Source organism: Eumetopias jubatus, unplaced genomic scaffold (genome assembly GCF_037043125.1).
Source record: "Eumetopias jubatus isolate StellerSeaLion01/CBP00866 unplaced genomic scaffold, mEumJub1_p1.0 scaffold_4, whole genome shotgun sequence".
Taxonomy (NCBI): domain Eukaryota; kingdom Metazoa; phylum Chordata; class Mammalia; order Carnivora; family Otariidae; genus Eumetopias; species Eumetopias jubatus.
In genome coordinates, this window is record NW_028274810.1 from 110,812,551 (window position 1) to 110,838,948 (window position 26,398).

The following is a 26,398-nucleotide window of genomic DNA, read 5'->3' on the forward strand; positions in this document are numbered from 1 at the left end:
AGGTGGGTCTTGTGAACCGCCACATGGGAAGGATTGTCCCGCCAGAAGGTGGCAGGTGCTCCGGTTGGCTCTGGGCCCCGCGGGGTTTCCAGGAGAGATGACGTCCGCGGTGGCTCTGGTTTTTAGGGGAGGAAGGGAGGGGCAGGTTACAGAGAGGAGCAGGGCGGGTTGGGGAGGGAGAGAGCAGGTGGAAGCTGAGTTGGGGGCTTGCTGCAGCGTGCAGGGTGACCCGTGCGCAGAGAGCCCAGGGTCGCTGGGGGTCCTGCCACCTAGTGGGCTCATTTGAATGGGGAGATGGAGGTGTTCTCCTGAGGAGCCGTCAGGCCTGGCAGGGAATGGGGAAGGGCAGGGGATTGTCCTGGATAAGGTTCTGTGGAAGTGATGGGGCTGAACAGGAAGAAATGTAACATCACGGCAGGTCAGGATTTAAGCCGGGTTTGGTCTTCTAGGTTTGGTGGTGGATCAGAAGGAGCTGCTTTGTGATGTCACGCCTCAAGTAACTGAACCTAAACCAGCGGATCCTGCCGAGTCCTGCTGCCTTGGTCTAAGATACTTCTTTTGGGGTGTGATGGTTTCAAAATGTCTGACAAAGCCCCTGACTCTGTCCTCCATAAGGCTTGTGGGAACTCTTGTGTATGTCCCTTTTCTGCCCGTGTTGCCTTATTGAGCGGCTGAGCTGCTTTGTGGGGCCCTCAGCCCTTCGTGCTGTCTGGTCTCGTTCCTCCTTTTCCTTCTGTGTTGGACCACATGGAATTACTCACTCGATGGTGGACAGGCGCCCTGCAGCCTGGGCGCCCATTGTCACCTGTCAGTTCCCCAGATGGGCAGATGACATTGTGTGTTAGCAGATGACGGGGAGATACCTTGCTGGTAAAAGTAGATGTTTATTCTTTTCAAGACTGGCAAAACTTAAGACTTCACTCAGTAGCCCCATGGGACAAGACTGAAGTTGCGGTTTTTAATTTTTAGATATCATTTTTTTCTTCTTGATTCCTGTTCTCTCAAAATTCACCGGGCCTCACGAGCTAATACTGATGGATCTGGTTTCGGTGGATATGCCTTCGCTGGAGATACCCGGATGCTTACTCTGAGGCCATTACCCATGTTAAGGCTTGAAGTCAGGAGTGAGCCCCCGTGGAAAGAGGAGCCCTGGCCCCGGAAGCCACTCGGTGGCCATGCCTTGCTTGCCAGGAGAGCAGGGAGGAAAAGCCGTGGCACCCGTGCATGTTCACGGAAGGTGCTTGCCCTGAGGCGACACTGCATTCTGTTTTCTTTTCCATTAAAAAATAATAAGAATAAATAAAATGCCGGTGGCTACCTGCATTTGGTGGTCAAGGCTGTAGCTGGATTGGGGGGCTGCTTGGGCCGGCCCCACCCTGCCTGAGTACCAGTGCCACACTCCCCAGGATTAATGGTGCAGCCTCGGGGGGAATGGCAGTGTGTGCTCGGCACCGAGACCCTCGGCGCGTGCATGCTGCTGGAAAGGGTGTAGGTAAATGAGGCGGTTTCTGGCCGCCTCAGAAACTGAAACATGTAAGTGAAGGGAGGGAGACAGGGGATTTCCCCCCCATCCCGAGTCAGACAGCTGTGCAAAGTAGTGGGGTCCCTGCTGAGGTAGGGCCGTGGGGCACATTTAGAAATGAGTGGAAATAGGTCTTCTGAGGTTTTTTTCTTTTATGCACTTTCAGTATGGGTTCCCTTTATCTGGGATAGAAAATCCAAATCATGGCTTTAATCTTGTACTTGAAGTAACCTGCTAGCTTGCAGTCAGGAAGAAGAGCATGAGGAGTTTTGGGACAAGGATGTGTGGGTTTATACCCTGCCCTGTGGGGTGCCTTTGGGCAAGTCCCAGGGACTGGCAGGCACCAAGGGGTTCCTTGGGACAGGGCCTCGTGGCTGCAGTGTGGGGCCGGGGTCAGATGCTGCACTTGGCGGCACTGGCAGGTGGCACATGGCTGCCCATCTTACCGACGATGGAGCGTCTCTGCCCAGCCGGGCGCCCGCCACTCCACCTGTTTGCGTCTCTGGGGCTTCACATATACATGGGAATCATAACAGACCTGCCTCAAATCTTGAATTGGGCAAGTTTTTAAATCTCTCTGGATGTCTGTTAAGTGAGGTACTGACTATGTTTACCTCTTAGTTTTTATTTAACTTTGGAAAATATCGAACAGAGAAAAATAGAATAGTAAACACCCATTTATCCGCTCCCAGATTTTGTTCGTAGTTGCTTTTGTCAGTTTTTAAAAGGTAGCTTTATTATTATTTTTCTAATGATAAATATAATGTGCCCACTTAAAAAAAATAGAGGCATCAAGAAGAGTAGGAAGATCAGTTGTAATGTGAGCACTTGGAAATAATTCCTGTGGATATTTAGTTTTAGGAGGCTTCTGTAAATTTCCCCTTCTGACACCAAATGTGCGTGTGCAAATATGGGACAAATGGGGTTGCACCAGACACCGTTTTGGAGCTTCCTCGCACTTAAGCCAGACAGGGTATCTTCCCATGTGATGGTGTAGAGGTGCGGTGTCGGTAAATTAGTGCAGTAGGCTTTCCACAGGTAAACATTCATACCACCCTCTGTCTTCTGTTACAGAGGATGAATGCTCTGTGGATAGGTGTCTGCGTGTTTTAGGATAAAGGCCTACACCTTGAGTTACTCCGTCAAAGGGCACATGATTTTAAAAGATTTCTGAAATAGCTTTCTTCAATAGCAATCTTCAAAAAAGATTTCTTCAATACCATCAAGCTTAAATGAGAGTGATCATTTTTTCCAAGCTCTTGTAAGTATCAGGCAAAAAAATATTTACAATTTTAATTCACATTTTTTCGACAGAGGGCTGGAGATGTTTTCTCTTTGTTGGCTACTAGTATTTCCTACACATACTATCAGCCCCAGCCATATTCGATGCCCATTTTCCTGTGGGAGTTTTAAATCCTTAGTAATTTATTTTACCTTTTTTTTTTTTAGAGATTTTATTTATTCATTTCACAGAGCGAGAGCGGGCCCACAAGCAGGGGGAACGGCAGGCAGAGGGAGAGGGAGAAGCAGACTCCCCGCGGAGCAGGGAGCCGGATGTGGGACTCGATCCCAGGACCCTGAGATCATGACCTGAGCCGAAGGCAGACGCTTAACCGACTGAGCCCCCCAGGTGCCCCAAATCTTTAGTAATTTATATAAACTCTGTTTATTCAGGTTTACATTTTCAGGTTTGTGAATTTATTGTCACAAAATTTTATGAATTTGTTGAGCAATCAGAGAAGCTTTAAAAATCTTATGTAGTCAGACTCATCTTTTGTGACCCCTGCATTTTGGCTCCAAGAAAGAGAGCATTCTGACTCCCAAATGATACGTTATTAAATTTTGAAGTATTTCTTTGGTTGTCTTTGTTTCACTTAGAAACGTTAGCTATTACAGTTTGTATCCGTTTGGAATTTGTTTTGTAATAAGATGTGAGGGAGCGCACCTTAACTTTCCCCTCAGATATTCAGAGAGCTGTGCCGGCTTTCCTTCTCTCTCATCCCACGACTGAAATGCTGTCTCAGCCCACCTGCACTGTCCTCACGGCTGCTCCTGCTGTCTCTCGTGGTTCTCTGCCTGTCGTCTTCGGAGCTGAGCGCCTTGAGGACAGGGACGCAGTAGGCACTCAGGAAATGCTGCACGAGTGGAATCAGACAGAGTTGGTGTATATGAAATGCTTCGTATGGGGCCGGGCACACAGACCTCAGTTACGTGGTGCCGAGGGCTAATTGAACGAATTTGGGGGACCTACGTTATTATGCACTGTTAGGTCACCCACCTCTTTTAAAAAATTCATTTGATTTCAATATACCCACTATCTCCAAAGGACTTGAGGCCGACTTGGCCTGGCCGCAGAGCTCACATGCTCTGCTAGCAGCAGGACCTGCCCCAAGCCCAGCTGTGCCTGTCAGTAGCCTTCCCGGTGTCCCCTCTGTAAACTGGGGGTCCCTCGTGCCTGACCCGCGGTGAGGAGTAGACAAGAAGGTGCACGTGGAGGCTTCTGCAGCGTGCATGGCGCACCAGGAGTCCCATTTCTTCCTAAGGTCTCGTGGGAGAGCTTAAACTAATACACGCACTAGAAAGGGTAGTTACACATTTTCTGTTGGTGTTGAGAGATGTCCTTGGTAACTGGGATGGATTCGTTACTGTCAAAGAGCACAAAATTCTGAACTTTCTGCTTAAGAGGGATGGGAACAGAAAGGTGATAGGTTAGATTCTTGTACGTTTGGGGTGATAAAAAGAAGGATTTAGGTTCTTTGGGGAAAAAGACGTTCCTGAAGTATGAGAGATGTCCTAAGAACTCTTCTGTGAGGGAGGTTGGTTGATTCCAGGGGCCATGTTGGCAGAGGGCTCGGCCGGCCACAGTCTTTGCGGTCCGCTGGCCTGGCACCGAGTCACCCTCCAGGGAACCCTGGTTCCTGTCTGTGAAGCGAAGGCAGTTCGCGCCCAGGAGGGTGGATGCAAGGATGGGTGAGGAGGTGTCTGGAGTGCACCCCGAGTGTGGTAGGCGCTTGATAAATGCAGCTTCTTGAGTCGAAATGGTGGAGACAGCTTGCAGAAGATGGAATAATAGTCTGCGTAAATGCTTCATGTTTTTGCCATAAAACGCTTGGCATTGAGTTACAAGTCGTTTCTACGGAGAGTGAGTGTGGCACTGAGGTATTCTTTTATTCATCAGTTCATTCATTCATTCAACGGTTGTACAAAACCAGACGTAATCCCTGCCCTGGTGATGCTTACATTCTAGTGGGAGAGGCAATTAGTAGTCAGAGAATCACAAAATAAATCACAAAATAAATAGGAAGTCAAAACTGGTAAGTGCCGTGGAGAGGGAAAGGCGCCATAGGATAGATAGTCTCGTGTATTCACCGAGCTTTTGTAAAGTGCGTGGCTAACTTTTCTGACAAGTGCGTCAAAGAACCATTGGTCCACAGAGCAGGACAGCCGCGGGTGGGGCTCACACCAGCCGTTTGGGGGACGTTTCGGTGGGAGATAATTTATGTTTTATAAGTATTTCTTTAATTCCTCCTTATTTTTATTACAGTATTTGTAATATTGTTCACTAAAGACAGATGGGGTTAGGTCAGAGGGGATATCTTTGACATGGGGGAAAGTTTATTACAACAATTTTTATGGGAAATTTTTCTTTTTGCAGATCACAGGGGTGGCTTTGGGGAACCATTTCTCAAAGAAATAGTGTTTTAAATGATGGTTGGAGGTTCACAAAAGCCTATTTAAAAATTCTTTGTGGGTGAAGTTACTTTGAATTTGCAATGAAGATAAAGAATAATCTTGTTAGTCACTGGCATGAGGGTAGTTGGATGTTTGTTTTATAATTAATCCTAAACTGTACATATGTGTCATATATTCTTATGCATGCTATATTGCTCACTAAAATGAGGTTAAAATATTTTTGGAGTATTACTCATTCAAGCACAAAAGTTGAGTGAGGCAGTTTAGTAGCAATCTTCCTGCTGACTTGGCTTGCCTCCCCCACGCACCCCTCCCCTCCCCGCCTTGGGCACCTGCCAGGACCGCACCCTCACCTGGGAGCACCTGCTTCGCCCAGCCCCTCGCCCCCTCACCGCTGCCCCCCCGGAGTGACTGGCTTCTCTCTCTTCCCCGTTGCCTCCCAGGGCCATTTCTTTGGGTGTTGCCAAGAACCAGGCTGTGACAGATTGGAATTTCCCAGAGAGTTTTTTTTACCAAGAGAGGAAGAAAAGAAAAGACTTACAGGAACTGTGGCCTGCATGAAGGTGACACATTTCAAGAGAACAGCTCTTTGACTCCATGGTTGGCTTCTTTCCGTGCAGGACTGTCCTTCCCCCACCTTGTCCTGGGAGCCTACCTAGGGTTTTGTCTGGGTTCTTCTGTCTCTCCTCATCCTCATAGTGGGAGGTGCGGAGCAAACCTGCCAAGGGTGAGGGGCGGAAGTGAGTGCCTCCCTCGGGTGTGGGCACATCCTCATGCTGGAGAAAGGGACTCCTGATGGTCTGCGTCAGCTGTGGAGTGTTTCCTGAGCCCCCTGCCCTCTGGGCTCACATTCAGTGTCCCGATGAAGCTCCCTGGCGGGGCCACCTGCGTCCTGAGCACAGATGCCTGGATCCAGTGTGCTGAGAATGGAGTTCCTCCTAGGCAGTGATTATGTACACCTGCTAGCCTTGGTCCACCGCTGGGTCCCCCCTCGTGTCCCATTTTACTTTCGGTGTGCCCTTGCGAGCTTGGGGAGCTCCCAAGTGGAGGTGGGCTTGCGGAGGTTGGGGCTGGGGCTGAGCGCTGGCAGTTACGGACTGCGTCCCAGCTGGGCTCTTCTCGGCCGTGTGCCTGCACTGGATGTGGGAGCAGAAGCCCCCTGCCTTGGCATTTGACCAGACAAAAACCCATCTCTCTGGGAACTCGGGCGAGGTTTGGTTTGGGGTGTCTGTTTCTTCCCCTCACAGTTGGCTCGTCGGTCGCCCGGGTCTAACACTGCAGTTTTGCAGAGAGCGTGTAGTTGTTTTATCTCCAGCTGACAGGAGCAGATGTTTCTGTCTGCATTCTTAGCGCTTCATTCTGAGAATGCATCCATTCAGTTCACCAGAAAGGCTGCCGTGATTGTGTTATTGTAGTTCCGTTGGCTTGGGTGGCCATAGGCGAGACCGGCCTGTATAGGCAACAGGTGGATTCGCCAAGTGGCAGCCATATGTCCTGGTTGTAGCAGGAGAGTGCTGGTCGGACGGCATCTGCTTTCTGGTCTGTGCCCCGGGGAGCGGTCAGAACCTGTCCTCTTTTAGCCCATGGTGAAAGCAAAGGTACAGGAGACACACGGACCTGGGTGGTGGTCCCGCTCGGCCACTGCCTGGCTGGGGGTCCTGACCAGTCACTCAGCCCCAAAGGAGCTGATGCCGGGCTTGGCCCCCATTGTGGCATGGCAGGGCTGAGCTATTTTTGTCACTTTCTTTTGTTTTAGTTTTGTCATCGTTTCTGGCTGATACCCAATATAATGAAAACAGAGTTCTAAAAGGAAACTGGAGGATACATGACATTGAATACTAATGCTCACTTCGAGGTTCTGGAAGGAGCTTGACAATAGCTTCATGGTGTTTGATGGCAAATCTTTGAATATCCTGGTCCCGCTGAGATGCGGGTGCTGGTGGGCTGGGCTTCCTTCCTGGAGGGATGCCCTGTGCCAGCCCCACAGTCAGTCAATACAGAGCCTGGAACGTGCTTCACTTGCCAGTCACTGAGAGCCAGACTGCGTTTATTTAATGACTCTGTGAGCTAGATTTTTCTTGAGGAACATTTAAGTCACCCAGGGGTGAGGAGTCACGCAGGTAGGTCTTTTTGTTTTGGAAGATTCTGGGCTCCGGTGAGATGGCGTGAAAGGAACACTGGCGGGGGTGGGGAAAGTCCCACGCTCCCCTCTCTGTGCGCTCTCTCTCCGCCCTCCCCCAGGCAGAGCCCCCAGACCCGCCTGGAGCCAGGCTCACGGTCCGTGACTCAGAGCAGGTTTTGGGGGAAAGGGTGAGTTATTCTCTCCCATCGGTTTCCAAGGTGACTTCTGGCCCCAAATTCTGCTACTATTTATTATGTGTCATCAGTGGCCACGGGTGTTGATCTTGGCCTGATGGTGTAAGCAGGCGCCGAGACATTTGCGTTTGTCCTGGTTGTGAGGCAGACGGGCGGCTGGGTGGCAGGAGGAGGCTGGGCGTGTGGGGGTGGGCCGAGGCCGCGGTGAGCCCGCATCTGCCCGCCGGCGTCCAGGCCTTACGGGTTCCGCAGGTTTTTTAAGAATTCAGTTCCATGTGCTTCAGTATTTAGAAAATAGCAGAAATCAAGAGCTTCTCTGAACAATTATGCTTGCTTGTCTGCTGCGGGCTTTCTCTGCCGGTCGCCAGATAACTTGCGACTGCTCACTTCTTCCCCCGATTTACTTCTAGGTGAATAGACAGAGTGGTGAGGTCCTGAGACCACGTCCAGGTTGGGTCTTGGGACACAGATTGGCCTCACGCTTTAAACGCAAGGCCATGCTGTCAGGCCTTAGCAGGATGTCAGATTTCTGATTCCCAACGCCGAGCCCCTGCCTGGTAGGCGGCCTGTGTGATGAGCCTGGAGACCGGTTGTCATGGCAGCCGGTAAATCATGAGCTCACATCACATCAGGGACAGGCACTTGTGGGGCAGCCACGGAGACGGAAATCCCAGTTCTCGGGCCTGCAGGGCGTGGTGTTGTGTGCAGGGCCCTCCCTGTCCGAGGACCGGCACACCGCCCACCCTCCACACCGCCACAAACCGGGGAGGTTTTGTGACGTTATTGGGAACTGAGACACTGTCTTCTCTGCTCAGAGATGAGGCCACCCCGTCTCCTTAGAGCAGGCAGTTCTCACGCAGTTGGAGTCATGAACCCCTTTGTCAGTCTCGTGAAGGTTATGGGTGGATCCCTTTCCAGAATAACGTTTTTCAAGGCACAGAACAAAACACATAGGATAATGAGGAAAGCCGGTCATGTTGAAATACACTTAAAATAAGAAAACAAATGTTACCACGTTTGATTTTGAAGTAGCAGTGAGCTTAAAGATTTTTTATTTATTTGAGAGAGAGAGGGAGAGGGTGAGAGAGTGCACACGAACTGGGGGGGGGGGGGTGGGATGGAGAAACCCCAGGCCGACTCCAAGTAGAGTGCAGAGCCTGTCTCTGGGCTCGACCCCATGACTCTCACATCATGCCCTGAGCTGAAACCAAGAGTCAGATGCTCAACCAGCTGAGCCACCCAGGTGCCCCCAAGTAGCAGTGAGTTTAAACCCACTTTGCGGTACCTGTTAACAGCTGCCGTGTGACAGGGGAGTCCTTGTGTTTTTCCTGTGTCATAGGTACATACTGATGTGGTTGGTTGTCCTTGCTCATAGTGGAAAGGACCGCTACATTTCATTTAGAGCTCAGTCCAAGTTCACAGACCCTCCGAGTTGGCTGTGTGGATCCTGGGCTGAGACCTCCCGGCTCCGGGGTGCATGCTCCCCTTGGTCCTCCCTCCGAAGGGCTGGGCTTCTCTGGTCCTTAGATGGTGGGCAGGGTGTCTCACCATCAGGGCGCTGGCCCAGGGTGCTCGGTCTGGTCAGGACTGGTCCTGGGGACACCTGGTGGCGGGACTTGTACCTCAGGAAGCCAGACCAGCTGCCTGGATGTAGGCCACGGTAGACGGGCAGGCAGGACAGGGAAGCAGGTGCGTGCTGCCTGGTGGCAGCGCCGTGGGTTCCGAATTTGCCCGCCACGCCTGGTGTGTGTGGCTTCATCCTGAGGCAGAGATGGGCCTTGGAGCTCACGTGTCTCTCGAGGAAGCCAGGACATCCCTGAGAGAGAAAAATCACAGAGTGCTGGTGTAAAGGACTAGGGAAAGGGAAAGCAGTGGAGCTGAGAAGTGGGGAGCTGAGAAGTGGGGAGCAGTACCTCATTCCTGTCGGGCCTGGCCTCCCACACGCGCGTCCCCTGGGTTCTTTCGGTGGACACTTGGATGGCTCCTGGCTGGGTGCTGAGGCCAACAGAGATGTGTCCTGGAAGGGCACTCATCGTGTGGTCGCCTGGACACCAGGAAGTGACTGAAACAAAGCATGGTGGTTGATGGAGCCCAGGACACCCCAAGGCCTGGTGTGCTGTGTGGGGCATCAGTAAACACAGGTCCCAAGCTGAGCCTTGAAATGATGGTGTGCCCATGGCCAGGAGGCCTCTGACTTGTTGGGCAGGGTAGCTGGGAGGGCAGAGATGGTGAACTGTGGCGGGTGGGCAGGGCAGGGCAGGGCTCGGCAGCAGCACTGGGGGGCACAGAAGGCGCTGGTCCTGTAGATTTTGAGGCCCGGAATCTGGACTCAGGCCCCCAGTCCTGTTCCCGTTTGTGCACACCTGCCTCTCTCTCTCTCAGACCCTGCGCTCCCTGGGGGCCGGAGCTGTGCATGGCCTGGGCACTGCCTGCAGCCTAGGGTCGGATTTAGGAGATTAATTGGTCAGCAAGTCCATTGTTCTAGAGGCTGGGAGCCTGGAGCCCAAGCCAGCGAGGGGTGAAGATGGGTCTGGACGGCTGTGTTTTCAGTGTGCGGGTGGAAGGGTGGGCAAGGAGCACCAGGGAGAGGGCAGAGATGGTGGGCGGCCGTGGGAGCCCCAGGGCCGGTGCTGTGGCGGGTGGTCCCCCGCGCGCTGAGCCCTCTGGCTGGCCCCCTGCTTCCTCTCCACGGATGTAGGTAGAGATGTTCCTACGTGGGTCTTCAGCACAGCATTTAATTTTTAAAGTGAAAATTTGGAAACCACTGAAATGCATCAGCAGGAGATGGCTCAGTGAGGAATGTGGTCATTAAAGATTCGTTGTGGAGAATTGCATAATAGAATGTTAAATGAAAGCAGCCAGGGATAAATCTGCATAGTTGCACACATTGTGTGTTATGTGTGTATGTAGAAGACTGACGTTTTAACAGGGATTATCTCTGATGGCATTTCAGGCAACTTTTATTTTCTTTGTATTTTTCTGTATTTTCTGTAATAAGTGTGTATTTTGATATCAGAGAAAAATCTACGCTATATGAAAGCAGTCACAGCGTCCATCATTACAGACAGGGAAGCCAGACCCGTTCGCTCAGCGGGCTGTCACCCACAGGGGCCCCTTTAGCAAGTGCTCCGTGATCTGTAGTTAAGTGGAGAAGGCCGGTGAGGAGTGGGGCATGCCCGGTGGCCCCTACCCACAGGCTCCCAAGTATCTGGTACGTCCTGAACGAGGTAACACGCGTGTGAGATTTCTGGAAGGGAGCCGCCTCCCTCCTCTTGGAGGGGCTCTGCTGTGTGTGAGGCAGCCTTCCGTCGTGGGGCCGGCGGCTGGTGTAGCCGCGGGCGCCCACCCACGGGAGAACCTCCGCAAGCCTTCGCTTCTTCTCCATGCCCCTCACACCGTCTCCCCCGGGAAACTGTGCTCTGCTCTCGCAGCGTTCGTCCCCATAGTGAACGGGTCAGAATATCACCTTGGATCCTTGGTTCTGTGACCTCCCAGTTCCAGGTGGGAGAGAGGAAAGGTGATTGCGTGGGTTTAAGCTGTAGGTTTAAGCCTGAACTGCGGGCTTCTCTGTAGGGTTAGGACAACCCTCTCACATGGGCCTGAAACTGGTTTGTACTGAAACCACGAGATCTCCCCAGTAGGCCGTGCCCCGGCCTGGCCCACCTGCAGCACGGCCAGTTGTGCCCTGCTGGCCATTCCCCTGCGTCTGTCGGGTGCCAGGAGGTGCTGCCCCAGCAGCTTCCGTGGTGGGCTGTGAACCCGGAGCCTGCTGCCCTCCTCGGCACTTCCTGGACTTAGGCCCACCTGCTGGGAGCATTTCGGTGGCCGAAGGCAGGGAACTTCCCAGCGTTGTTCAAACTGCTCCCTGGGGACCCACCTGAGACCCGGGGGCCACAGGGTCTCTGTGCCGGCTTGCCTGTCTTTACAGCCAGGGTTAGAGTCTGTAGTCCTCTGCCACGCTGGAGGGAGTAAGTTGGAGGTAAGCAAAAGCCCTGAGAGATGGTTCTTAGCAGGGTCACTGTTGGCACTTTGTCATCACACAGGACTGTGTCGATGGGCAGTGAACTGCTGCAGCACCTCCCGCCCCCCTGCCCGGGGCGCCCACCCACGGGAGAACCTCCGCAAGCCTTCCCTTCTTCTCTGGTCACCCCAGGTTCTTGTCCTGTGTGCCCATCCCTTACTTAGGGGGAGGGCTGGGACGAGGGTCCCACCCTGGCAAGGGGGCTGCCAGGAGATCATGCACGGGGCACGTGTCACACAGCCTGGTCTGGGACCCTCCTCGGAAAAGTTGGTGACAGTCCACACCCCGAGGGGTGGATTTCTTGAGGCGGACCAGCGGCGTCCCTCAGAACACTCGCTCAGAAGCAGTGACAGGCTCGCTTTCCATGGCGTCTGTAAGAAAAACACCGAAACTTCCTGGTTGCTGTGACCCAGTTACTCATACAGGAAGTCGATTACTCATTCACTACGTTTCCCTTTCACTGATTGAGATGTGGCTCTAAAAATGGAATTTTTAAGCACGTGTGCCGAGTCAGCAGCGGCAGTTCCGCAAACACTCATCGCCTACGTCACCTGACACTGGGTTAGAGGCTCGGGCTGCCCTGCCCTCGGGACTCGCCCGGTTGGTGCCGACTCACCGGTGCGTCGGTGGGGGGCTCAGGGGGCTGTGCAGGCCTTGGACCCGCCGTTTCCCTCCCCCAGCTGTGTTCCTGGATGAGAAAGGAGGGGTGGCCTTCCCATTCCCAAGGATTCCCCCCCCCCCCCGCCCAGGGCAGCGGTAGGACCAGCACAGACACCCCAGGAAACGCCTTCCCAACAGAACTGTGTGCTCTGTGGCCAGGCGGGGAGAGGTGGCTGCGCGCGGCCTGGGGCGGGGGCGGCGGCAGGTGCAGTCCTGGGCGTCAGGCATGGTTTTCACAAGCAGAGGGAAGCTGCATGTCTCCGGGAAGGCTGGAGAAGGTAGGAGCACCTGAAAGGTGGGGAGGATTGCTTGGCCTGCCTCGGGCTGGCTGGCATGGCCACAGCTGGAGAGGAGCTGGGGTCTTCCCATGGGGTAGGGCTTTGGGGCAGGGTTCCCCACTGAGCTGCGAGGTCCCCGCCGAGCAGCTCAGGGGCGTCTCTCTGGTGAAGTCTTCCCAGATCCTCCTCCTCTTGGGCTGTCACTTATCCAGCGGATGTTCACAGCGCCCATGGTGGAGGAGGCTGAGTTGAGAACCGCCCCCCATCTCCGCAGCACAGGCTTGCCAAGCACCCTGCCCGGTGGGCGGTGGCTCGGGGTGCGGAGCCCTCCCTGCCTACCCCTGTTCCTCCCCTGCACATCTGCATCAGACTCCTCCTGCAGCACGGGTCAGGGGAAACGGACCTCATGGAGACTTGCTCTCTGGGCGATACTGGAATTAATTTTCCGAGTCATCTGTGTTAACCGTGATGAAGGTGTGTGGGCTGTTCAGCATTTGGTTTTCATCTCAGAACATTATCCACCTGTTGGGGCCAGGAGCTAACAGTCCCAGGAAAGTGGCCGTCGCCTGCACACCACTCTGTCCCTTTCTCATGCGCACGTGCTCTTGTGTGCACCTTGGCCTGTGCTGGGTCCTCTCCGGTGCTTGGTTCGTGAGTCCTGCTTGTCTTGGCAGTTTACACTTGGGACTGACTCCCTGTGAAGTATAAAAATGAATCCAGGATCTCTCCGAGGACTGAGGCTGGGCGGGAGTCTATCCTCTTTGGTAGGAGACTTTCCTTCCTGAGGGCATAAAACTGCTGGGAACTCTCCCGGCTCAGCTCGGAAAACTATTAGAGCTTTAACTTGTGATTGTATATTCCACACACCTTCCCACGAGTTGTCAGTATTTTCATTGTTAAAAGCCAGAAGCAAGGAAGAAATATCTTGTGAAGTCACATATTTCATGAATATGTTTACCATTGTGTTTTCCCATTGCTTTTATTAATACAGGTTGGTAACGCAAGCTGTGGACAGTTTCCCTTGTTTCCCATGGCAAATATTCTGGAAGTGATAGGTATCATGGAGACAGGAGAAATAGGCCCAACCAGAGAAATGGGCCGCAGGTGTGTCTGTGCCAGTGGTTGGATTTTAGGAAGGTAAACTCATCCGAATCTAGCTGGGGACGGATGGCAGCTGATGAAGCCTTGGTTCAGAAATGGGCACCCCAGCTCTCTGCTCCTGTCTGAGCCTTGGACGGCTTCACTTTTCAGAGGCAGCACCTTGGCTCCGTAGCTGTGATGCACGGTTAAGAAACTGTGAAAAGCACTTTGTAAACTGGAAAGCCCTTCTTCAGTGTGGATAGTGCTCCGGTTCCTGAAATGGACTGTGTCTCTGTGGCTGGACATTTCCTGGGGCACAGTTGTAACTTCTGTGGTTCAACTGTGCTTCTGTATTGGCAAGATTCCTCTTGCTGGTTAGGCTTCTGCCTGAGAGCAGGGACCACGTGCTAGCGGGCTGTGGAGTCCACTCCTGGGTATGGTCAGGATCTGCAGTGTGTGACCTGCGCTTACAGGGAGTAAACACGCCTAATCCATTTGATGACGTGCACTCAGACAGTGTTCTGGGAGGAGACACATGAGCTGCCTGAGAGCACTATTTATTTTTGTATGCTTGGTCCTGGATGTGACCCAGCACGTAAGGGGCACACGAGTGTGCTCATTGTAGGGGTGGTGTGTTGTGTGTGAGTCTGTAAATATGGCATCTCCGGTCATAACAGCTTAGTGAGACAGACCTGAAGACTTCCAGATGGTACAACTCAGTGAGATTCATAACCTTTAAAACATGTTCGTTTTCTCATACAAAGAAAACAAAACAAAAAGTAACTGAAGGACTCTGAGTTTTTCTAGGTCAGAAATGCAGTAAAAACAGCTTAAATTATTTTTAGTAGCATACTTTTGTTTCCAGTAAATGTCAGTAGGGATTGAAGTACATGGGTTTTTTTTTTTTTTTAATGAGGATTTAAAAAAAAAAAAAGATGTGAGCAAAAACTAAGAGTATTCTGTTACTGGAAAAATATTTAATTTTTTTTTTTTCTAAGCCACAGTTTGAACTTTATTAGAATTAGTGAAAATTTGAGTTGGGATGAAGTTTCTTTCTACTGTCTGGGGCGGGGGGAATACATTCCTTGCTTAAATTAATGACTTAACTAGGAATGCGGGAGGGCCACCACCTTGGTGTTTTTGGCCCCTTTTGTTACATGTGACTCGTACCCCTTAGGTCTTGTCCCCTCTTCTGAGAATTCACACTGTCCCATCTTCCCAGTCTCTCATATGCAAAGAAAGAACAGCAAGTGTACGTAGCGCACGTACAACCAATGAGTCACTACAGTGCATTTTTAAATCAAGAATTGGCTTGATGTTGAGGCACCTCCTTTGTGGAAATGTATTGGTCCGTTGCAGAGGAGGGGGTGAGTTGTGGTTTCCAAGGGCAGGAGAGATTGCACGGATAGTCGCGTGCTCGTGTTGACCTGAGCACAGCTGTCTGAAGCCCCTGGAATGGGGGCTGGGATGTAGGAAGTGGTGCTCAGGGCGGGGTGTGGCAAGGTGCCTGTGTGAGCGCTGGTGTTGGGAAGGCTCGGGTTTCTTGACTCTTGAGGTTGCGAACATCTTCCTTCCTGACTTCTTCCTCAAAGAGTAAAGGACTCTTTCTGAGTGACTTCGGCAGCCTTTCCTTACGTGTCTGAGCCTCAGCTTCCACAGTTATAAATGGAAAGAGATTGACCAGATGTTTGTAGGCTTCTTGTGCATTGGGCGCTCTTAGACCCTAGGGCAGGCAGATCTTCCTGAAGTTGCTCAGGTCCACCTGGGGAGACAGCCAAACGGGATTACCGCACAGTGTAGCAAATTTGTCCTGGAAATGTGAATAGAGCAAGCTAGAGACAGAAGTAAGGGGCTGTGACAAGTGAAGGCTGGTCCTCGGGATTGGAGTGGCAGAAGACAAGGCTGAGGCCAGATCGTGCACACCTGAAGGCTGATTGTTGGAGCCGGGTGGTGGGCAGCCACGGAAGTATGTGGGCAGGGTGAGATCAGACACTCTGGCCTGGAGTGTAGAAAGTGGGTCAGTGGGGGTGGGGGTGCCTGGAAGTCAAGACCCCGTTAGGAGGCTTCCCTCACTCCCTGTCCTGGGTGAAATGGGGATCCGAGCTGGGGTGGGGAGGGATGGATAGGAAAGCATGAATTTGAGAGGAAGCTGGTAAAATGAGGACTGTTGTGCAGTTGGCTGTGAGGATTGGGTGACAAGGGTCTTGATATTGGGGAGACCACAGCCTCATGGATGGAGGCATGTCCTGGGGGGAAAGCAGTTTAATTGGGCATGCAGTTTCAACTGTCTGTGAGCTTGTGTAACAGACGAAGGGGGCTGGGTAGAGAGCATCCAACACTTGCAGGATCTGGGCAGAGCAAGGAGAGGACCAAGGAAGGAACAATTGGAAAAAGGAGGGCATGGTGCTGCGTCACATGCCCCCGAGGGACAGAGGGTCCCTTGAGCCTGGCAGTTGGGGGGGGGGGGGTCTCTGTGATGACGCAGACCTGGAGAGGGGTAGGGGCATGGGATTCAGGTTTTCCGTGGAAACGTGGGAGCACAGGGAGGGGGGCGTGTGACAGCGAGGGTCCACGGGAGCTGGGAAGGGCGGGCCACACACGGGAGGAGGCACACGAGTGTGCTCCAGGAGAGCCGCAGTTTCCCCGTGTAACGGGCGTTCTCTTGGCCGTTCTAGTGCTCGCACCTCCCGCGCCGCCGCCGCCACCCATCCAAGGATATGCCTTCAAGCCTCCGCCTAGACCCGACTTCGGGACCTCCGGGAGAACAATCAAGTTACAGGCCAACTTCTTTGAAATGGACATTCCAAAAATTGACATCTATCATTATGAATTGGATATCAAGCCAGAGAAATGCCCGAGGAGAGTTAACAGGTATTCTGTCGTTTCATCCTTTATTGATCTTGATTGATTTATGTGGATAATCTATGCACACAAACCCGCCACTTTAAACTAATCAACCCTTCCATTCCCAGCAGGTCCTTCCCTGGGGGTTTCTGTTGTAGTTACTTTTTGAAAAATGTTTTGCGTATTTCGTTGTATCTTGATACAGTTGTTAAGTGGGTAGCTCCATGAGTTTGGACAAATATGTGTGCACGCCCATCAGCTCAGAACGCTGCCTCATGCCTTTTCATCAGTCCCAGCCCTAAGGCCGGTGCTCTGGCCTGTGCCAGCGGTGATTTGTTCCCTGCTGGGGGAGGGGGGCTGGGACACAGAGGAGTCGTACAGCCTGTGAGACAGTCTCCCCCCACCTGCTCCTTCGACTCAGCATGACGTTTTTGAGATTGACTGGTATCGTCGTATTAATAGCTTCTTATTTTTATTGCTGAGGAATGTTTCATGATATGAATATTTCATAATTTATTCTTATTCTTGTTGGATGCTTGGGCTGTCTGGGCTTTGCCATCATGAACAAAGCTGCCGTGAACATAGCTGTTCAAGTCTTTTTTTGTGGACATACATTTTCATTTCTCTTGGATACAAACTCAGAAGTGAAATTGCTGGATCATAGGGGAGGTACAGGTTTAGCTGCCCGAGAAACCTCGAGGTCGTTGTCCAGAGTGGCTGCTGACTCATTGTCCTGTCCGAGGTGTGAGGCTCTGGGTGTCCCACGTCCTACTCAGCACGTGGGAGGGTCAGTCTGTGGGATTTTTGCTGCTTCAGTGGTGTCTCGCGGTTTCTCTTTGTGGTTTTAATTTTCATGTCCTGGTAGCTAGAAAGTGGAGCACCTTTTCATATGCTCATATCTGTAATTCCATTATATTTACACATCACGTAGTATCATGTCACATAGTATTTCTTTTTTTTTTTTTTAAAGATGCTTATTTATTTGAGAGAGAGAGAGAGAGACCATGAGCTGGGGGCTCGGGGGGGGGGGGCAGAGGGAGAAGCACACTCCCCACCGAGCAGGGAGCCCGACACGAGGCTCAATCCCAGGACCCCGGGATCATGACCTGAGCCGAAGGCAGACGCCCACCGACTGAGCCCCCCCAGGCGCTCCCTCATAGTATTCCTAATAAAGTGTCTGTTGAAGCCTCTTCTCTGTCTTGTCTTTTGTCACTGATTTGTGGGAGTTTGTGATGTATTTGAGGTGCAAGTCTATATTGAGCATGTTTTCACCTGGTTTGAGGCTTGCCATTTCACTTTCTAAGTGGTGTCTCTTAATGAGCAGATTTTTATAATTTTGTTGACATCCAATCTATAAAATTTTGAAAATGATTATCATATTGTGTGTTCGCTTCAGGAAATCTTCGTCTATCTGAAGGGTACAGGTATTTTTTTTAAGCAGAATTAGAGTTTGGGCCTATATATATATATATATATTTTTTTTTTAAGATTTTATTTATTTATTTATTGGGGAGAGAGCGCGAGTGTGCAAGAGTGTGCACAGGCGGCGGGGAGGAGCAGAGACAGAATCTCAAGCAGACTCGGAGTTGAGCTCAGGGCCCAACATGGAACTTGGAGATCATGACCTGAGCCAAAACCAAGAGTTGGTGGCTTAGCCCAGCGGGCCACCCAAGTATCCCAGGCCTCTAGATTTATTTAAGCCTGTGGTCCATCTTGGATTAATGTATGTGTGTGGTGGGAGGTAAGGGTCTGTTGAGAAGACTTTTCTTTCCCCATTGATTTACCTGGGCACCTTTGGGGGCAAGGGTGAAGCAGTTGATTTTCATTGCTACCAGAAAGTCCCCCGGAATGTTTTATTGCAGTGGCTTTGAAACTACAGATCAATTTGGGGAAAGTGGACACTGTTGAATCTTCTGGTCCAAACACATTACTGCTCTCCCCCTTGATTAGGTCTACTTTAATTTCTTGCAGAACTTATTCATACTTTTCAACACAGGTTTTTCATTTTATTTACTCTTAAGTATGTTGTGTTCTTTGATGTTATTATAAATTGTATTTTAAAATTTCATTGTCCGGGGGGAAGTTTTTCAGGAGGGAATGACTGCTAACAAGTGTGGGGTTTCTTTTTGGAGTCATGGCAAATGTTTTAAACTTAGACTGTGGTGCTCTGAGGGGGACAACCCTGTGAATAAACTAAAACCATTTAGTTGTGCACTTTAAAATGTTGAAGAGTTTTTCATTTTTTAACAAAGATCGTTTTATTTCTTTCCAGTTTCTAATGCATTTTCTTTCTTTCTTTCTTTCTTTCTTTCTTTCTTTCTTTCTTTCTTTCTTTCTTTCTTTCTTTCTTTCTTTCTTTCCTTCTTTTCTTTTCTTTTCTTTTTTCTCTTTTCTTTTCTCTTTTCTTTTCTCTTTTCTTTCTTTTCTTTCTTTCTTGCAGTGGCTTAGAAATCCAGTATACATAATGTTGAATATACGTGGTGAAAACAGACATCCTTGCCTTGTTTCCACTCTTATGGGGGAATCATTCATTTCTTCGCCTATAAAATATTCTGTTAGTTGTAGGATTTTCTTGGAGACTCTGTCAGGCTGAGGGAGTTCTCTCCTAATTTGCTGAGAAGTATCCTCACTATTAGGTGTTGGGTTCTGTCAAATGCTTTCTCTGCATCTGTTGGGGTGATCATGTAGTTTTTCTTCTTTTTTTTCCCCACGTCCTGTTTTATTTTTAAAGATTTATTTATTTATTTGAGGGAGGGTGGGGGGGCAGAGGGAGACAGAGTCTCAAGCAGACTCTGTGCTGCGTGCAGAGCCTGATGCAGGGCTTGATCTCACAACCCTGAGATCATGACCTGAGCCGAAACCAAGAGTCGGATTCTCAACTGACTTAGCCCCACAGACGCCCCTTCCCACCTCCTATTGATGAGATGTATTGCATTGATTTTTTTTTATGTTAAATTAGCTTGAATTTCTGAGTCATGATGTATTATTTTACTCACATCTTTAGTCATGATCAGTTATTTTCTATATTGCCAGATTTAATTTATTAGCATTTTGTTGTCAATTTTTGTGTCTCTACTTCCGAGAGACATTGATCTGTACTTCTCAGGGTTTGATAGCAGGGGTATGTGACATTGTGACGCACGCCGGGAGGTGCTCTGTCCTCCTCCGGATGCTGGAAGAGGAAAGTGAAAGAGTGGTATGATTTCTTTCTTAAATGGGTGACTAAATGTGTCATTGAAATCACGTGGACCTAGAGTTTTCTTCATACTATTTAATTTCTTTATCAGAGATCGGGCTGTTCAGAATTTTCTCTTTTTGTGTCAGTTTGATAGTTTGCGTCTTTCGAGGAGTCTGTTTCATCTACGTGGTTGAGTTGACTTGCTAAAAACTGTTCACAGCGTCCCTTTAACGTCTGTGGGACCTGTAGAGCAGGCCCTGTTTGTGTCTTCTCTCTGTGCCTTCATCTGCTTCGCTAGGGGTTTGTCAATTATATTCTTCTTTTCATAGAAACGGCATTTTACTTTGCTGATTTTTCTCTTTGGTTGATGCCCCCCATCCGTTTTCTTTTCTCGGATCTTTCTTACCCTATTCATTTCGAGGTTAGATCATCAAATTTAAACCTTCCTTCTTCTCCAGTCCTTTTGTTTAAGGTTGCAGATTTCCCTCTGAGCCTGGTTTTAGCTACAGCCCACAGGTTTTGATACATTTTAATTTTCATTCAAAATATTTTCTCATTTTCCCTGTGTATTCTTCTTTAACTCATGTTTTTTTTATTTGTTTTTAGAAATGTGTTCAAATTTTAACTCTTTGGGCTTTTGGGTTTTTTTTTTTTTGATACCCTGTTGTCATTGATTGCTAATTTAATTCCTTCATGATTAGAGAACATACTCTGTAAGATTTCAGTCTTCTGAAATCTATTGGAACTTAGTTTATGGCTAAGCCTGTGATTTATCTTGTTAAGTGTTCCTGAGACACTTGAGTGTGTATCCTGGCTCTGGTGGGGATGGAGATTTATGAGTAGTAGATGGAGTTGGCTGATAGTGTTGTTCCAATCCTTTATACCCATTCTCATTGTTTTTGTCCTACTGTGATGTGGATTTGTCTATTTCTCCCTTTAGTACTGTTTTTATTTCATGTGTTTCAAAGCTCTGTTACTAGATACACACATTTATAATTTTTTGTCTTCCATGATAAACTGACCAAGATCTTCATCACTAGGACGTATTCTCCATATTTTGTAACTCTCCTTGTTTAAAAAGCCTCTTCTGCCTGATTATTAATACAGTCTCAACCATTCTTAGGCTTACTGTTTAGCTGATATGTATCTTTGTACATATCCTGTGTTCTCAACCTGTGTGTGTGTGTGTGTGTGTGTTTCAAGTATGTCCATTGTAGATATCACAGGGACTTACTTTATTTCTGGATTTTAATGGGTGTGTTAGATTTGCTTAAATATAATGTAAATTTAATTATCTGTGGTTGAAGTCTACCATCTCGCTCTTTTTTAAAATTTCTGTATCTGTTTTTTTATTCTTATTTCTCTTTTCCCTTCCCCTTTTGGGCTCATCAAACATTCTTTATTCTATTTATTCCCTCTTCTAGTTTGTAACTTTACCTCTTTTTGCTTTTTAAGTGATTGCTTTACAAATTTCACTATGCATCTTTGATTTACCAGTCTACTTAGCATTAATACTGTAACTTCATATAAAATGTAAGAATTTTATAGTAGTGTAATTCTCTTTACCCATCTGTCTATTGTTGTCATGTATTTTACTTCTGTATACATTATAAATTCCATGGTACGATGCTGTTAGTTGAAGGAAATTAAGAAAACGGTCTGTTTACCCATATATGAACCATGCCTAGTTCTCTGCTGATGAGTGTTCTCACCTGGCATCATTTCCTTTCAGCCTGAAGAATATCCTTCAGCCTTTCTTGTTGTTCACGTGCGCCCATGATGAATTCTTCTGGCACCTTTTTGAAATCTACAAATGTGTTTATTTCCTTCCTATTTTTGAAAGATTTTTTGCTGGATATAGAATTCTAAATTTACATTTTCCCCCCAACACTTGAAAGTTGTCATTATATTACCTTTTAATCATCATCATTTCTGATGAATTTTCAGTTTACTTTCTTATTGTACTTAACCGGTATGTAATTTGTCATTTTTTTCCTGTGAATATTTTCTGTTTTAATTTTGCTTTTCAGGAGTTTGCCTCTGACGTACCTAAGTGTGATTTTCTTTGTCTTTTTCCTTCTTGGTGTTCACTAGAGTTTTTCTGGATTTGTATGCTGACTATCTTTCATGAAATTTGGGTGAAATGCTGGCTGTCATTTCTTAAAATATTTTTTCTGCCCCATTTTCTCCTTTATGGGATTGCAATTGTGTGTTTGTTAGGCCATTTTTATATTGTCTTCAGGTCACTGAGCCTGTGATTTTTTAAAAAGTCTTTTTCCTCTCTTTCTTCAGTTTGGATTATCCTTATGGATCTGTCTTCAAGATCACTTTACCCCCTCCACTTTTTTTTTTTTTGTCGTATCCAATCTTCTGTGGTAATCGTCTAATAATTGTTTTTCATTTAGATACTGTACTTTTCAGTTCTAGATTTTGCATTTGGTTCTTTTTCATGGTTTCTCTGCTGAGACTCCCCAGCTGTTCACTCATTGTCCCCGTCTTTCTCTTAATGACCTTGAGTGTACCTACAGTAACAGCATATGTGTTATAGCAGCCCTTGTCTGCTGATTACAACATAGGGCTCATTTCAGGATCTGTTCCTATCGACAGGTTTTCCCTTAGATTACTCATGCCACCCTTTTGCTTATTTACACACATAGTAAATTGTTGTTGTTGTTGAACATTATGTACATTACATCGAGGGAGGCTGGCTTTTGCTGTCTTCTCTGGTACCTTGCCCCACAAACTCCTACCTCTTCTGCAGACCCAGACTCTGCTCCCCATCTCCTCAGTGCGACAGGACTGCTGCTGTCTGGTGCTCCTTCCCCCGTGTTGTGGTTCGGAAACTGCCCCCTGGCCGAGTGGATGTGCGGCTTACCTCATGTGTTTCCCTTGCCTCAGTAATCACAGTCTTAAGCTGCCTGTTTTTCATTTTGCCAAAAATAGCCGTCGCATATTTTCTCTAGTTTTGTGGTTAAGGTGGAAGGGTAAGTCCAATACTGATTACTTTGTCATGGGTCAGAAATAGAATTCTCAGTTGCAGTTTGAGAACTCACATTGGTTGCCCAGTTTGTGCTGGTGCCTTATGAAGTGCTCTTTGCTATAATATTGTTTTTTCCTGATTACAATCTTTTTAAGAGAAAAAGTGTTTGGGGATTCAGTTCCCTTATCTATAAAACTAAACAGTTGGACTGGGTATTTACCCTACAGATACAGATGTAGTGAAACAAAGGGACACCTGCACCCCAATGCTCATAGCAGCATGTCCACAATAGCCAAACTGTGGAAAGAGCCCAGATGTCCATCAACAGATGAATGGATAAAGAAGATGTGGTCCATATAGACAATGGAATATTACTCAGCCATCAGAAAGGATGAATACCTACCATTTACATCGACATGGATGGAACTGGAGGGGATTATGCTAAGCGAAATAAGTCAGTCAGAGAAAGACAAATTATATGGTTTCACTCATATGTGGAACGTAAGGAATAGTGTGGAGGAAGGGAGAGAAAACTGAATATGGGAAGAAATCAGAGAGGGAGACCAAACCATGAAGACTCTTGACTCTGGGAAACAAACTGAGGGTTGCTGGTGGGTTGGAGGTTGGTGGGATGGGGTAACGGGGTGATGGGCATTAAGGAGGGTATGTCATGTGATGAGCACTGGATGTTATATGCAACTAATGAACCATTGAACACTATATCTGAAACTAATATACTGTCTATTGGCTAATTGAATTTAGATTTTAAAAAAAAGCTTCTAAAAAAAAAACAAAACAAAACTAAGCAACTGGATTTGCCCAATATACATCGGTCCAGGCTCTTTATTTTTAATTTTTTTAAGTTGGCTCCATGTCCAGTGTAGGGCTTGAATTCATAATCCTGAGTTTGAGAGTTGCATGCTCTACCAACTGAGCCAGTCCAGCGTCCCAGTCCACGCTCTTTAGAGGGTGATTTGGTGTAATATTACAATAAAAATAGTATATGCCCTTTGATCCACCATTGCACCACTAAGTATTTATCCCAAAAAGGTATGGCTCCAAAGAGACAGCACTTGACAGTTATATGACAACCTTTAAAATATGTGCTTACTAAAAAACACGTGTTTCTGAAGAAAAACTTTGGGCACAACTGGTTTCAGCAGCTTTCTTTACTGAAGACCTTCCAGTCTGAAACGCTTTGAGACTGTCCATGAATGGCCTTGTTTGTTGCTGAGTTTCCCTGAGGCAAACACCTGTGTGGAACTGATTTCAATATACTCTTAGAGGATGAAGGCACGGAGAAGCATGCACATTTTCTGGGCTTTTTATTGGTATGATGGCAATCGGGCTCTTATTACGCCCTCAACCCCGTTATACAAGATGAGGGTTTTTTGTTGTTGTTGTTATTTTTTTCCCCATGAAGGAGACATGACTGAGGCTTTGTCATCTGGCAACAGAAAAAGACTGCTGGTGATTAAAATTTGATGTCTTTACCTGACTGTACTGCCACATCCTTGTTGTAGTTACATCGACAAGGTTCTCAAGTTACCCAGTGTTTGGAAATTCCCTCAAGTCAAACAGTAAGTAATAAAGATGGGGTTGGAGCTGCATTTTTGTGGCCAAGGCCAGCCCACTTACTAGCATGCCATGCTTCTCCCCTGGGTTTTGAGCCAACCTGAGAATTGCGGCCTAGTTAAATGTGTGAGCCTTCAGGATTCTTTATTTTACTATGACTCCTGATGGACTTTGGCAAAGGTCCAGTCTCAGAATTGTTATCCATCAAAATAGCGTAGAAAAAATGTTGGAAGTAAAGTTTCCCTGTTACCCAAACCCACGTGCTAGCACATTCGCTTAGTCCCTCCCTCTTCCAACTTTGCTAGCAGCATGACCAGCCACATTTATGAAACCTCCACTCATGAGGTAGGTGCCACTGGGGGTGCAGTGTGGGCAAGAGAGACACGGGTCATGGCCCTAGTGGGGAAGAGTGCTGGTGGCAGCAACTGATAGTACTCGGAGCCTGCGCCGCTGGAGGGGGGCTGTGTTCTGTCCCCTGGGAGTGACTGGCGTGACAGTCCTTAACATCCCATCTCCTTACCTAGTTCTCCTTCCACACGACAATCTCTGTTACAGCAAGGACAGTGTCTTAATTCTGAGTTCCCCCAGCCTTGTGCAGGGCACGTAGTAGATGTTTAATAAGTTCAACCCTGAAGCTTTGTGCAAAGCTGAGTGAAAACTGCCATCCATATGCTGTATGATGTGTCACCGTGAGTTCTCGCCTCGTGAACCCTCCATCGCTGGCCATACCATCCATCACTGTTCACCGAATGGCTGCTGTAGGAGGGATTCAGTAGAAGGCAAGGTACCTCTTCTCCAGATGCTTCCACTATCATTGTGGGTACAGAGATGGTCCCACAGAGGAGCCAGAGCACAGCGCTGGTCTAGGTTGTGTGGGCCTTGCCACCGGCACTAGGAAACCTTCGCATTGGGTCAAAATTAGTAGCACTCTGCTCAGAGCGCAGGATGGCCTGCAAAAAGAAGGCGTGCTCCGTGTCTTTTGACTGTCTTTGCCTTCTTGTTCCTCTCGAGCTCTGTCACGTGGCCCTAGGAGAACACTGCAGAAGTGATCACTGTGCGCGCGGGTGTGGCGGGAGGGTGGGGTGGTGCAGCATGGCTGTGTTGTTTGGGCACTGCCCACGAGAGGGACTGTCCATTGGTCAAGGCGTTTTGGAAGAGTGAATAGGTTAAAATTAAAATAGCATGTATATCCTTTTCTTTTAAGTATTTATCCCAAAGACAGATGTACAAGGATGTGTAACATTGTGATGGGAAAAAAGAAACCATCCCCATGTCAATCAGGAGGGATGGTTAAGTCCACATTCTGTGCAGTGCAATGCAACTGTAGACAACAGTGACAGGGAGCTTCCAGTGTGAACATCAAGTCTGGAAACAGACAACTAGGTCATAAGTGGTTTGTTAATATGCGTCATGGCACATGATACAATAATATCTCTCTTTCTAGACTTGATGGCCACTTTGTATCTAGTGACAAGGGATGGTCTCAGAGAAATCTAGAGGGAAAACAGCAAGCTCCAGAACCATGGGTTTGATGCCATATGTTTGAAAAAGCATAATACATTGTATTTCTTTTTATGTACCTATGTATTTTTGTAAATGCATAGACTTGAAAATGATCAAATCCCTTCTGAGAAGAGGTAGAGATGAGGAGGTGGTCTAAGGCAGACTTTCGGCATTATCTGTATCTGAAATTGACAGTGAAGATGTAGTGATGCAAAACCTGTGTGGTTAGGAATTAAAAGATGCATTTTATTTATTTGTTTGTTCAGAGGGGGAGAGAGAGCACGCAGAGGGAGAGAGAGAATTTTAAGCAGGCTCCTCACTGAGCATGGGGCTCATTCTCACGACCCTGAGATCGTGACCTGAGCCTAAATCAAGACTCGGAAACTTAACTGACTGAGCCACCCAGGCGCCCCAAGACTACCTTCTTTTTAAAAGAGAAAACCTGCCCAGAATTATGGCAAAAGGGTAAACAAAGCAAATAGGGAGCGGGCCAGCCTGTTTGGATTAGCAAACGTGTTCTGGTTACTGCCAGGTGGTTTTGCATCTTGCTGCTGCCCCTTAGTAGCACGTGTTTGCATGTCTCTGCGTCCTCCGAGGCTCTGTGGGGGCTGAGTGCGTTGTGTGTGTGACCAGCCCGGCACACACTTTAATACAAGCACCATTCTGTAAGAGACGAGTCCAGAAGGGGTCTGCAGAGTGAACACTGATAGTCTTTGGGCGCTGTTGCCTTTTGAGTGAAGTCAGGAGC

At 48.4% G+C, this 26,398-nt stretch overlaps 1 protein-coding gene across 2 annotated transcripts in view; it reads left to right on the forward strand.

Moving 5' to 3' along the window:
• The window catches only part of AGO2 (argonaute RISC catalytic component 2), a 98,273-nt gene that overhangs the window by 34,266 nt on the left and 37,609 nt on the right, over nt 1-26,398 (forward strand). The window contains exons 1-2 of one of the 2 annotated variants that reach the window (XM_028105564.2): nt 5,704-5,778; nt 16,246-16,441. In XM_028105564.2, coding sequence (XP_027961365.1) covers nt 16,365-16,441 — 77 coding nt within the window. In that variant the 5' untranslated portion in view covers nt 5,704-5,778; nt 16,246-16,364. Of the gene's footprint in view, nt 1-5,703; nt 5,779-16,245; nt 16,442-26,398 lie in introns of those variants that run through there. The other variant, XM_088022740.1, reaches the window with a different exon arrangement.